The sequence below is a fragment of the Penicillium bovifimosum genome (assembly GCF_028826915.1).
Source record: "Penicillium bovifimosum strain IBT 22155 chromosome Unknown utg000002l_segment0_segment0, whole genome shotgun sequence".
NCBI classification, from domain to species: Eukaryota; Fungi; Ascomycota; class Eurotiomycetes; order Eurotiales; family Aspergillaceae; genus Penicillium; species Penicillium bovifimosum.
In genome coordinates this window covers 157,958-171,222 of record NW_026622711.1, presented here as the reverse complement: position 1 = coordinate 171,222, position 13,265 = coordinate 157,958, and the positions used below count along the sequence as shown (strand labels likewise).

Genomic DNA, 13,265 nt, shown 5'->3' with positions numbered 1-13,265 from the left:
TGGTGTAAACGGCGGTGGACGACAGTGTGGATGGCAGCGCGGGTGGCAGGAATTATTGCCTGCGTTTGAGATCCCCCTTAATACGCCAGTGAGACGTTCCTAGGATCATATTCAGCCCCAGGGATCCATACCATGATTCCTAGGCACGCTCTTGGTCGCTCCTAGAGATCAAATTCAAAATTCCGGGACCTACAGGTGCGCGAATATCACAGCTTCTCTGAATCAACCAAAATCCGCACACGTGAAATCCAGCACTGCGCTACCTAGTGAGGTCTGAGGTTGTTGTCATTGGTAGGCAGACGAGAAGAAGTCTACATCAGTAACTAACTAGTTTATCTTTGAGGTATTATTTAATCTTAGGGCCTGGCCTGTTCTTGCACAGCTCGAGGGCACGGGACATGCGGTCTGGGCTTTGGAGGCATTGTATTGGTTGATGAAGCAGGGAGGCGTTTATAGTGCTCATCCCACCCCCACCACCCCTCGGGAAAACCTTCACACAAAATGGTACATTATTCCAGGCCTTATTTCTTTCTTTTTACATCTTCTACTGCCACTCCTAAGGCATCAACAGTGAAGTTTGAGTACGCTGTAAACACACGTCCTTCAAGGCTGATACATGTGGAAGAGCTCATATTCAGAAACTTTTCCCCCCGCCTAACGCCAACAACGGTAAATTATCCCTTTTCCCAAAGGCACGCCATCTCCCACGTGCGGACGAACAATGCTCATCAGATTTTTTTCATAGGCAGACATGCCAAAGTCCAATTTTCAAGAAGCAGAATTCAAAAGCCTCGGTACCGATCGCCGTGATATCGCGCAACGCCTCTACAGAGCGATCGAAAATTCCCGTGCAAATATTAGCGTCCGGTGGTTCGCAGAGAAGGGGCACTTTGAACTGATCGGCACGAAGAATACAGACCAGGATCAAACCACAGCCGACCTCTTGAAGCATCAAGCAGGAGAGGGATGGAAACTCAAAATTGCGGGAAGGAATGAAAAGGGAAACATCATCCTGCATTTTATTCCCGTTATTCCCGTTGACTCCACCAAACATCTTTGTGAAACCCTGGGAGTTAAAGACGAAGAAAGATCATTCGCTCTTATTGCAGCGCTCATCGAGGGCCGTTCTGTCCTAGACATTGGTTGCGGAAAAGGTTATACAACTGCGCGAATTGCGGCGGAGCTTAAACCGCGATCCTTGACCGCTTTAGAACCTGGGATTGACACCGGTTCTTCATTCGCTCAAGCTTCGAACTTCCTATCCGAAAGGGGGATTGAGGTGTTGAATCTCACTGCACAACAAGCTTCGATCAAGTATCTGGGTACGTTCGATGTTGTCACTGTCTTCAAGTACAATGTCGGTCATCGAGAAAAAGAAGCATTTGCGGCATCTATCGCTCGCATTATCAAGGCGGACGGCATCGCAATTATATCTTCGGTGGAGAGGGAGCGTTGCTACGAGGGATTTGACTCGGCCCTCTATATTGGAGATGCTCTTCGGAAATACTTCGAGATTATCGATGTTAAGGAGGTTAACTATTCGCAAACGGCACGGGAATGGTTTCTACTGTGCAGAAGGCCTATAACTGCTAGGACAGTATCATAGGAACAACGTGTGGGCATCTTGTATTTAGTTAATTGGAAGCAACACACGTTGGTTGACATTTCAAATTATCAAGCGACCGAGCACATAATCATGAGGCGCGTATTTGATGGTCTGTAGCTACCCAGACCGTGAGGAGAGAATCGTGATTTGCTCTGCTGACCGATATGTGGTTTGGGAGATGAAACCGCGGAGAACGAGAAAGTTTTTTGGCGGAGCTGCTGGTTTACGAACGCTAGAGCAATCGGTTGACTATGTGCTCAATACCGTATTTGGAAGCCCAAGCCTGAAGGGAGGGGGGAGATGCTTCGCAGACAGCGTCTCCAGCGGCATTCAAGGCTTCGCAACAGCGCTATGCCGCTCGAGGCATAATGTGGATGGTGGACAATTCTTACTATGGATTGTGTCTTCAGCCACTCGCCGTCCCGTAGAGTATGAGGTGAAGATGTAACGCCTTTTCAGGGATTCTTCACTTGCACGAGAGCAACGCTGGAAAGCATCAATATGTCACCTTTTTGAGGATCTGCTTAATTAATTGAGGGGCCTGGCCATAGAATGGCACTTCAAGCCCAGATCCCGCTTTTTTCGCCGTCCATGCAATGCAGGACAAGAACCAGCCCAAATCCGGATCTGCCGTCCTGCCGCCCTTCCATAGTTCGCTTCCCCTCGATAAGGAAGGAAAATATCTATGTATGGATGTATGCTAACGTCCTCAGTTTTCTGATTGTCTACCAAACACATTGGCTACGGTGAAGATGACCACATTCCAATGAATACATTCACATCCATCAACCACAGCCTACAACTGTTTTAACTGGGGGGCATGGAGCACGGGTTCCCACCAACACCGCCTCACTTCCAGGCTTAACGTCGAGTTGACACTGACCACATCCTCACTTTGTCCTTTGGTACCAATTCAATCACAGTGCAAAGTGGAACTTCAGCGAAGGCGTAAGTGCGCCCGTACGGCAATTCACACCTAATGGTGAAGATATTGCGGTCCCTTCGGTGGACCTATTATTTAGTTTTGTGTATTATGTGGTCTTACCACGCTGAATAGCCTCTCAAAAACGCTGGTCCTTTATATGGAAAGGGTTTGATGAGCCGGTACTCGTCGGATTGTGGAAAAGTTTAAATACCACAACTTTCCCACATTCGTGTTGGCCAGCACGAGCATCAAGTCAGTATGAGTAACCAGGGTAAGGGCGCCGAAGGTATTTCAAAGCAACATGACCTCAGATCAAGAAGAAAGAATATCGAGAAATTTAAGGACGTTCTCGGCTATTCCCAGGAAGGTAAACTGGAGCAGGCGAAATCCGATAGTGCCAATGCTTCGATGGGTAAAACTGATGAGCACCAAGCGCGTCCGAGCGAACCCACCGAGGTTCAGTCGAAATCTCCCTATGACTCTCAGGAGGGGCAGCAGGAGTCTAGCATTGAAGGCCAAGCTGGTCCGCCGCAGCCGGAAGATGTAGATATGCCTGATTCTGCTCCACCCGCCGAAGGGACGCAGAATATTCTTGATAGGGTGTCCAGCACAGATGGTAATGACCTCGACGATGACATCTTGACAGACTTCAAAAGTCTGTCTCTTGGGGATGACCAGAATGGAGAAGTGGACGGATGGGGAAGCTTAGGAAAATCATCTCGGTTTTTCATCTTTCGGTTCGGACCCCCCGGAGGGGCAAAGTACAGACTTCCAACGGCAGTGAAGATCTTTTCACGGTCAATGAAGCGTTGTTCAGCGTCTTCGAGAGTTGGCAGTTTGTTGTAAACTGCAGCTGCCATATTTAAAGCTTGAGGTAAGAATATCTTGTCTGTGTGGAAGATGTTTGTCGAAAAACTAGACTGCAGTAAGATGATGTCTAGCGTAAGAATTGAAAATGATCACTTTCGGATGAGATAGTTCGTTCTTATATCTGCTATCTTTGAGGGCTGAGCTGGAAGCAAAACCAACTACCGAAACAAAGTGGGCTAATGTGCCCAGCTGACTATCCACGAGTCGCGAAACTCAAAGTATCGTAGTGGTTTGAACTCTAGGCTAAAAGTCGCGGGTTGTCTCGCATCCTTGCATCCTTGTCGATACATACCCTTAGACCTCACACTAAAGCCGACCCGGTCACAACGTGTCAGAAACTGCGATTTCAATTTAGAAGTTGAAATTTGCTATGTAGCACCCTCAATATCGATAAATCTTACATCATAAGCGTTGCTGATTCGAATTTTTCGCTTATTTGGCGGCCACCCACCGTCAGGACTTGTGGCCTGATCCTCTCGATCTCGGACTTTGCCTCGTCCACGCACACTGCACCTTGGCTGACGGGGAGAAAATGCTCAGCAGAGGGAACATATCCCAGCCGGAAAATGTCGCTTTAATCGGCAATTACTATCCTGAACGCTGGCTGTCTACGGGGATTCCTTACGAGTTCACCACTCGGCCTACCGTATCACCACCGGCTGCTCTTGTGAGCGAATTCAACCGGCTTACGGCTGAAATTGGGGTCCTGGGCCTGTATCACGTCGGCGATGAAGTCGACACCAAGATGATTGAGCACACCGAGGGACGCAAGAATATCATGACGCCCTTTCTCGATACAGATGAATCCAAAACAGTCAGTCACACGGAGACAGCCTGGAACTTGGGCAAGGGCAATCCTGTTACCATGTCCTGTATGATTATATGTGACTCACGAACCACCAGGAACGGAGTGGCGCAGCACAAGGGTATGCATAGACTTCTCCGCTTTGATTCGCAAGCTGACCACGAGATCAATCAAGGCACGAAGTCCCATCATAAATAGGAAGTCACACGCCTTGGGGACGTTTTTTCGGGCAAAGTAGGCGGAGGGTCTGGAATAACGAGTTCTTTTGATAGAAACTTGGAACCGATATTAGTTATTTGAATCTTCCTTAATGTTTGTACAAGGCATCATCTGCAGTAGCCACTAAATCATTGAACATTCGGCTTGTCCACGCCTCCACAAGTAATAACATTATTTTGGGTGCTTCCTTGAATTAATCTGAAGAAAAAGGTATCTTCTCTTGTCTAGGAATACGGTTGCTAAATTATCGCAAACCATTTTCTTTTTACAAATTGCTATTTTGCGCGTTTTTATGTCCAGCCCTTCACGTTCATCGCATACCTAATTGACTATCTACCATGATTTGCTCTTAGTATTTAGTGGGGCCACTAATTAATCAAAGCCTTGTCTGCAATTCGCTCGGCCTACAGGCTGGGGAAAGTCTTTATTACCACAGTTAAATAAACATAATTTGGCCCATGTTTCCATTGAGGATAAGACTAACGCGATCCGCGCCTGCGTGTATTTCTGCCGTAGGGGGATTCTTTAACAGAATCAAAGGTGTAAATGATATGGTCAAACAAACGATAAAGTTTAAAGGAAAAGTCATCTCCGTTGTGGACAGGATCACTCGGGCAAATTCGGCCACATCCTCGACATACATGGTCGCTTTCGGTCGGCCTTTGGGAAAGTTTCTTGTCTGTGGCAACTATGGCGAGCACCTATGGAACGTCAGTCGCGTACAATCCATGCCGATATCGATACATGTCAGAAGTGCGTTTTAACCTAGGATGATAGGCCCATCAATTTGCCGGTCTCACACAACTGGGAGGAGGCTGCAATATCAAAAGCGATACACCTAAGGGCACAGAGAGCATGTTAATCATAAAGAGCTACACGGTATTGAAGACGCGCATCCACATTTTGGGCTTGGATTGGTTTTATTTCGTCTTTTGACACATTAGTTCTAGGATAAAAAAACAATACACGCAGGTATCGAGGTCTATAAATGCATTGTTCATTCGTATTGGAGAGACTCGTTGAAAAGTTTTTCCTTCCCAGACCCCGACGCTAAAGAACAAGGGGAAATACCAGAGGTTCAAGTGCTTGATAACTAATATTTGACGTCCAATCTCACCGCTCTTGCTATTGGGGCATTTCTTCGCGCTAATCATACAGAATGCCACTTTCCCAAGAGAATCGCCTTCGGATGGCCATGCAGGCCTATAGGTATAAAAGAAAAACAAATCAATTTCAAGTCGGGCCCCTGCCCGTTTTCCCCTTCCGTAGCTAGTCTTACGACAATACATCACAGTTTACACGTCTTCCCCTTACACATGGGGAGCCCAAAATCATAAGAGTAATTGTCAGCTGACCTTTCTCTCTCGTCTCTCGCATCTTCGCATGCCGCTTTCCAAGTCACAAAATTAAACACTTAAATACATAAACCAAATAAACAAAAGTAATAACCAGACCATTCAGCTTCATCTTCTTTTCCTCATAATGTCTTCCAAGCTCTGCACCACCTGTGGCGGGCGCTTTTCCCTGGAAAGTGGATAAGCTAACGCTCAGCAACTAAGGCTGGCGGGGGGGAAGGGGGCGCCAGCCCCCTAGTATTTATAATAATAAACAGGTAATTAAGTGATGGCAGAGAGAGTGGAATGTAAATCCGATGAAATGAACAAACAATCTGCAAACAGTTGTTTGTAGTTACTCGTTTTGCACACCATCACAATTCTCTGATGTCTTAGTATGACCAAACAAATCAAATTGTGAGGTCAGACCGGTTGAATTACTGTAAAAAATAATTGTTTGCATAGGAATTGGTTGACCGGGAAAACTGCCCTATCAAATCACCACTCCCCTCAATCGCCTATCCAATCGGGCTAAAACCGATTGAATTACCAGCCCCCAACATCCTCTGTCAGCAAATCTTATTTTTCCTCCAGCCATAATGAAATGTTACTCTTGACCAAGGATAGCCACTTCCCAGTGTGTATTTGTTTAATCCATGGCATGTTCGCGTTCCCACTCGTCGAAGATATGATTATGCAGTCGGAGGAAGCAATTGAAGCACCTCCATCTGGTCCTGGCATACATGGAGAATCGGCTTTGAGCCCGAGGTGAATCCAGTGGGCAACATCCGTCTACTGCAAGCAATCCAAGCTCTGAGGGCCTCGCTAGACGAATCTAAACGGCAAGAAGTTGAGGCAGAACAAATTTGGAAGCGAGAGTGGAGAGTTACCCGTATCCAGCGCTCGCGAAATTCATGGATCTAGCCTTGCAGTATACACGCTGTCTGCAAATAGCGAGTTAGAATCCATCGCCGGTCAACTTCTGCTTTCTACTGGATATCTCTTCCATATACAATCTATACAACCTGAATCGGCATGGACCTCATCTTGTAGCATATTTTGTACGCAGTCAACTCGTCAAGGGGTAGTAAAGTTTATGTACCAAACGAATAATAGCTAGCGTATTCTGGAATAAAACACCCAGAATCTGTCTCATGTGCATTCTTCCCTAGCAGTCTATTCTGTGTATTACTTCTGGGGAGGGTGGACTGCCTATGTGAATATCCATTAGCATGTGGGAATGGTGACGATAATTACCCACTTGTCGTGGAGGAGATCATTCCACCGCATTTGGTTGACTTTGTGATGTTGCCCCATGCTGCTGTTTTTGCAGTTGGCGCATTTTGGGAATTTAGCACCGCATGCTAGCTTATATAACAAACGATTAATACTCACGCATTTTTGACATTTCAGGGTTCGCTTTCACTCCATGGCACTTGGCCTGCCAAAGCCCAGCCCGTGTCTGAACACTAGAACCCGTTGACGCAAGCGCGCCACCATGACATTGACCAGCAATGAAAAGCGCGCCCAGCGGAGGCAAGAATGCCGCGAGGCTCTGGTAGCTCATATCCGTAAGGAAAATCGCCCAAGCATCATAGAAGGCATATGGCGTTGACAACAACTGGCAGACGAACGACTTGGACTCAAAGTTCCCCCAAACAGGGTCCGCCTGCAGCCTCGCTCCGAAGACGGCTATGCGTGGTCTGTCGCGGAAGGATACGAGTATCTATTAGCAACAAGCTTGAGCAACGGATCTGTCGGCAGATACGGCAGCATCATCGACAACCTGGGTCGCTCAATCGAGGCCATCCACCCGAAGACTCTGGTGCCAAGCTGCACAAACCAGAATTCTAATCCAAGCACAACAGTACGTCTGCGTCTTGTGGGAAACCTCCGCCAATGTTCTGGGCACATCGCTGATGGCGAAATGACTGTTGCAGAGCCCGATTCCACAGGTTGAAAACGGGTCCTTCACTGCCACTATCCGACGGCTAGAGTGCGAGAATGAGGAGCTCACTGATGAGCTTGATCAGGCGCAGTCACGGTCCAATGCATTGCTGATGAAGGTTGAGGAATGGAAGACGCGGGCACAAGCCATGGAAGAGCAGCTAAGAGAGAGCCAGAGTCTGGTGGCTCGGCTTGACGAAGAGTTGAGAGAGGCGCAGGGAGGAATGGCCAAGGCGGTGAAGCTGTTACAGAGTTTCCGGGCACACGAGGAGCCGCAGTCACGTGGGAGTGAAAACCCAATATGTTATGACGCCGCGCGTTCGCCAAGTCGGGAAAAATGAAGAGTTTCAAGTTCCTGTCAGGCAGGACCAGTGTCTGTACTGTAGCTCCGCACAAAGTGTAGTTATCTTATCCTAAACACCACTCGGAGCAACGATCTGATTGACGGGCGACAAAAAGGATCGGCGGGGGAATATGGCGGGTATGGCCTGGATATATCTAACTTGATTTAAAGAGCATCGCTTCATGTTGCGCACCGGAGAACGGAATTCAATACTAAGGAGGAGGACTCAGTATACGGTTTATCATGAACAATCTCCGCCAAGCCGGCGGGAAACATATCTTATCAGCTCAGATATCTACGATAACACTCGCCGGTCGAAGTAGACGGCTCATCTTTATAAAGTCAGACTGACAGCCACTATATCAATCAGAATGGAAATACAGACCTTCAATATTTTCCGCTTGCTGCCTAGCTCTCCCCTTACTGCTTGCATTGGGAGTCTTTACGTGCTCCCATCCGTTGGAGTAAGGGTGGAGCCGGATCCTTACCCCTGTCCAACATTGACGCCGCGGCTACACGATCTGATGCTCGAAGCCACTGTATTTGATTGAGCCTTCTGTTCCCAGGTGACACGGTGCTCTCATTGGTCAGGGTGGACGGCCCCACCAGGCAGTGCGGCATATCCTATGGAAATCTCCTGTAACAAAACAAGTGCCGCCGATCAGTGCGTACACTCAGAATGGGATATGGATTTGCTGCATATACGAGAACCTAGGCCCGTGATTATACGTGCCCCAACCAGTTTAGATTGCATCAAGAGCCATGATGGCCGGACTGACTATTACTATCACGACAGGAGAAAACAGTCGTCGCCATACTTGTTTGTCTTTGTGGGCGATATGTTTTGAAAACAAATTGTGTTCCGGGAGCGGACATTGAATCGCAGTACGGCATGAGCTAGTGCCCAGTAGGCCCTTTCGTGTTTTACTACATTGCTTCTCTGCATATTACACCGCTTTTCTCACCGCTGTTTCAAACGTTTACCATTTTATAAATTACCATTTTTTAACTATTATTGATTCACCCCTCTCATCTCCTGTTTCTATATTGCTAAAAATGCGCCTCCAAAGACAATTGGAAACCTGGAAATTCAAAAACGGATCTAAACCTTACTTTTCCAAGTAGGTCTTGATGATTATCATATCCACCAAGTCCTCTGCAATGAAGGGATTCAAATTGGTCATCGTACGGTCCAAAGAATACGACTTCATCTTGGATTTCGACGTCGAAAAGATGACCATCAAAGCCAAGAAGCTGAAATCTAACAAATCACTACTATTCTGCAGTTGCTCGAGGTGATTCTGATGATGGAGGAGAGCCTTTATTCCATCCTGATGTCATTATTTATGGTAAACCACCACCTGAAGGGGAGCCATTTGAACTATCCTCTGCTTCTATAGCAGAAACAGAGGTCGTACGACACGCAAAGGAAGTACCAATGGCGCTAAAAGAGCGGACAGCTGGTCTTCAGTTTATTTGGCCTTTGAATTCAGAGCCTGCACCAATTCCTGCGCCTGTGCCGATTCCTGCCCATACGCCGATTCCTGCCCCTACGCCGATTCTGCCTCTGCGCCGATTCCTGTACCTGTGCTGATTCCTGCTCCTACACCGGCCCCTGTATCTATTCCTACATCGATTCCTGCGTCGATTCCTGCGTCGATTCCTACGTCTGCCCCTAAGTGTGTACAATTACAGAGGACTCGATCAAAGAAATCGACTCAGCAAAAGCAGCAAGTCTCTAAATCTGCTTCTGCGCCTACTTCTACACCTACTTCTATACCTGTGTCCGAGTCTGTACGACCGCAGCAGATAAGGTCAACTCAGAAGCGATTGGAACCTACAGATGTCGGTACAGCTCCAGCACGTCGAAGTCGGTCTCGTCTAGCAAGTAAAAAGGATTGAAAAAGTGATAGTTTTTGTGTATTTAGTTTAGTTTGGTTATTTTGTTTATTGTAGGAGATGATTTTATAAAAAGGGTTTGCTGCTTTTCAATAGAAATTGATTAAAGGAAGCTCCAGAGGATAGTAAGAGAGAGAACCATTGGCCCCAAAAACGCCGAGTATTCTCCTCCCATTGCTGTTGTCGATTCCTCCAGATCATCTGGAACAGATCCCTGATAGCGTTGAAGATCTTCCTGGCGAGATTCCTGATCATTCCCAGCAGGACGACGATTTCGGATGCGACCTCCAGGACGTCTTTGACGGAATCGACAGTGCCCTTGGTGCGATGGGGTTAGCGAACTGACCCGCACGGAGGGAGAGTGGGAGATTGGTGAAGAGTGGAAGAGGTCTGCGACGGTGAGGTGCATTGTATAGATCATGGAACAAAATAGACTAACCTGATTTGGACTAGCACTCGTAATCTTACATGATCGAATACACAAAGTGGCAGAATCGCAAAATAGCAAAGTGGCAAAACACGAAAGGGCCTACTGGGCACTAGCTCATGCCGTAATCGCAGGGAATTCAGTCTGATAGGCTCTCTGTCTCGTCCTTTAATTATGCTATGGGGTTGTAGAAAAGGACAAAGAAAGTTATATTCACTGATTCCGGTTCTGCTTGCCATCCCACTAATTCAAGCTTTCCCAAGAGCACCACCAGAGGACCAGATACTCAGTCTTTAGCTGACCGTTTCGAGTAATTTTCTCTTTTTTGCTATCGCTTTGATGGGTTTCTTCTCGAGGCTCGGTATCTGGATAAAATGGCGAGGAGAGCCAGACCCTAACACACACTTGTTCTGAGCATACCTTTCGATCCATGGGTCGAGTAGTCGTATATTAATCGTGAATTAGATCAAAAACATCGCAGCAACTGCACACGCTCTCGCTGAGGCTGACGTCAACCAGGTGAACTACAAATACTTGGAGTTAGCTGCGGAATCGAATAAGAAATTTTCGAAAGAGTTCGGTCGACAGGGGATGATTGACGGGATGTATCTCTAGCAGCATACCTGGGAAAGTCATGTGGAAAATTCCATTCCTCAATCCTGTGGAGAACACAGTTTCAAAGAGGTATCGAGGATTTGTGGCGTAATGTTTTGCATTTTCTTCAAATGAACAGCCAGAACCTTAAGGTACTGCCATATCGCAGATTTCCGCCCTTTTCAGGCCGTGCTTGTTTTCCCTTGCTCCGACGTAATGATTGCGCCGTGTATTGCCGGACGTGGGTTCAAGGGCCCGAGGGCGCTTCAACCATTTCACATCCTCTAAGTCAATGACAAACAAACGGCCACCCAGGTCATCCCACAACATATTACGCCACTCACTGTCGCCGTGGATAACTCCGCGTGACCGGAGCACGGCCAGTGCTTTCTCGCGCTCTTGGTGAAAGAAGCTGGAATTCCGATCATTGATGACATGCTGAAGCCGGGTTCCAGACCAGCTCAAGACCATCATCTGGGCCATCAACTCGCCGTGGTACCAATATGCGATACGAGGCTTAAAGACCCCAAGACAGACAGGGATGTGTTGTCCTTGCAAGCTCCCGAGACGGTGATAACTGTCCACTTCCGCTTGGAGGCGATGCTGCTTCTCCACAGTCGTAGCTTTAATAATCACAGTGTATCCGCGTGAAAGAAGGGTGGCTTTTATGAGGTAGCCTGTCCGACCACAGACGTGCAGCTGTTCAAACCCAAGGTCTCGATCTCGTACAAGTTGACGATGAAGCTGGCGTATGAACTCCTGCGGCCCTATGGAGTGACGTTGATTACCGTGGAGTTTCCAGTTGGGGCATTTTTTATCCAGAGGGTCTCGGCCGACCATGCCGCGGATGCAGGCTGTGGTGCAGTATGGTCGTGTAGATTTCCCGTCTTCTCGAGAGGTCGGTGTCCGTTTGTTGTCCCGGCTGGCTCGTGTCCTTTCGCTTCCCCTGGTTGACTGACGGTTGTTGCCTCGGCCGCGGCTTGATCGGCTGCGCGACGCTGCGGCGGCGGATGGCGACCGCGATTCTTGATCACTGCCGCTGCCTTCAGTCGATGAGTGCTTTGGTGTAGATGCGTCTGGCTGACATCGAGCGCGAGAGCGTGTGTTGTGTACTTTCCGATCTCGTTTCCAATGCGAGGGCCGATAATTAGAGGACCTCGGGTCTTTACGGAGAGTTTCGGGAATTTCCTTCAACACGTCGAGATATTCGACCTCCCAGGTCGTTAGCTTGTCGTGTGCCACATCGTGCCACTCTTGAGAGGGAGCTTCTGCGGCCAGCGCTTGAAGGGTGAACGCAAGCACCTGCCCGATGGCGGTCCGATGGAGGCGCAATTCATCGTCGGCCTGTACGTCTTGATTCGGGATACACAAGAAATATTGAACAATGGTGGGATCATCCTTTGGAATATGGAGGAAAACAAAAGCCTCCCCCGTGCAGATGTAGCCGTATCGAACCCCACTGTCGATCATGTATGAGAATATCTGGGTGACGACGGCGGCGACGAGGCGGGTGGCATAAAATTCAAATGTGTCGCCTTCCTGGTCAATGACATCGCGAACCAGATCTATCTGGTGTAGACCCGCCACCAATTCGGGAGCTGTCACCTTGTGCGGCGCTTTGAACTCCACTGTATACACTGGTATTTGTCGTTCATTAGCCACAAGGTGCACGCAGAACTGGTCGGCCCGCCGATTGCGTCTTCGTGCCGTGCCATCCCTCTTCTGTCTCTGCGCCGTTTCTCTCCCTCTTCCTCCGCCTCTTCCACGCCTAGAGTTCGCCGGTCGTTGGGGTGTCCGCGCGTCTTGAAGATTCATCTGTTCTAGGCTGTTCTCCAGGGAAGTTTCCGAGGGATTTGCGCGATCATAGAAGGTGACTCGACCTTGGATTCCAAACTCCTGTCGAAGGGGTTCATCGTCTCGCAAAGCCTTAATGACCTTTTCTACAAAGTTATCCACCGTCTCTTGCTCAAAATTCCGAAGAGACGCTTCCGAATAGATCGGCTTGTTCTGGATATTCGTAACGACATAATCGATTTGGGCGTCAGAAGGGAATAGTGGGCGCGAGGTAAAGGCAGCGGTGCGGTCAAATTTCTCCCAGACTTGTTCCTGTAGCTGGGGAAAGTCAAGCCAAGGGACGATGTGCTTAGGGTAGAGTCGATTCACTGGGTCGGTAGCGTCGCCCTGAGTCGTGAGGGTCGCATCTGCCTCGACTTGAATCGCTTGGGACAGAGAATGGTGGCAGCGATCGAGGAGGTGCAGTAATGTGTTGGGTTGCATGCTCTGCTACTCATGCGAC

At 48.3% G+C, this 13,265-nt stretch overlaps 5 protein-coding genes across 5 annotated transcripts; 4 read left to right on the top strand and 1 right to left on the bottom strand.

The window, feature by feature from the left end:
• Window positions 1–751: 751 nt before the first annotated feature.
• Window positions 752–1,606, top strand: N7515_001266 (class I SAM-dependent methyltransferase; the record flags this gene model as incomplete). Its single annotated transcript, XM_056662010.1, has 1 exon — window positions 752–1,606. One exon carries the CDS (start codon window positions 752–754, stop codon window positions 1,604–1,606), a length of 855 nt encoding a protein of 284 aa, XP_056524123.1.
• Window positions 1,607–2,789: 1,183 nt separating this feature from the next.
• N7515_001265 (uncharacterized protein) lies at window positions 2,790–3,377 on the top strand (the record flags this gene model as incomplete). The annotated part of the gene is made up of 1 exon (XM_056662009.1): window positions 2,790–3,377. The coding sequence occupies one exon, from the start codon at window positions 2,790–2,792 to the stop codon at window positions 3,375–3,377; it is 588 nt and encodes a 195-aa protein (XP_056524122.1).
• Window positions 3,378–3,933: 556 nt separating this feature from the next.
• On the top strand, window positions 3,934–4,404 carry N7515_001264 (uncharacterized protein; the record flags this gene model as incomplete). Its single annotated transcript, XM_056662008.1, has 1 exon — window positions 3,934–4,404. The coding sequence occupies one exon, from the start codon at window positions 3,934–3,936 to the stop codon at window positions 4,402–4,404; it is 471 nt and encodes a 156-aa protein (XP_056524121.1).
• A 2,853-nt stretch (window positions 4,405–7,257) lies between these two features.
• N7515_001263 (uncharacterized protein) lies at window positions 7,258–8,047 on the top strand (the record flags this gene model as incomplete). The annotated part of the gene is made up of 3 exons (XM_056662007.1): window positions 7,258–7,330; window positions 7,388–7,626; window positions 7,700–8,047. The coding sequence occupies 3 exons, from the start codon at window positions 7,258–7,260 to the stop codon at window positions 8,045–8,047; spliced, it is 660 nt and encodes a 219-aa protein (XP_056524120.1).
• Window positions 8,048–11,116: 3,069 nt separating this feature from the next.
• N7515_001262 (uncharacterized protein) lies at window positions 11,117–13,246 on the bottom strand (the record flags this gene model as incomplete). The annotated part of the gene is made up of 1 exon (XM_056662006.1): window positions 11,117–13,246. The coding sequence occupies one exon, from the start codon at window positions 13,244–13,246 to the stop codon at window positions 11,117–11,119; it is 2,130 nt and encodes a 709-aa protein (XP_056524119.1).
• Window positions 13,247–13,265: the final 19 nt, after the last annotated feature.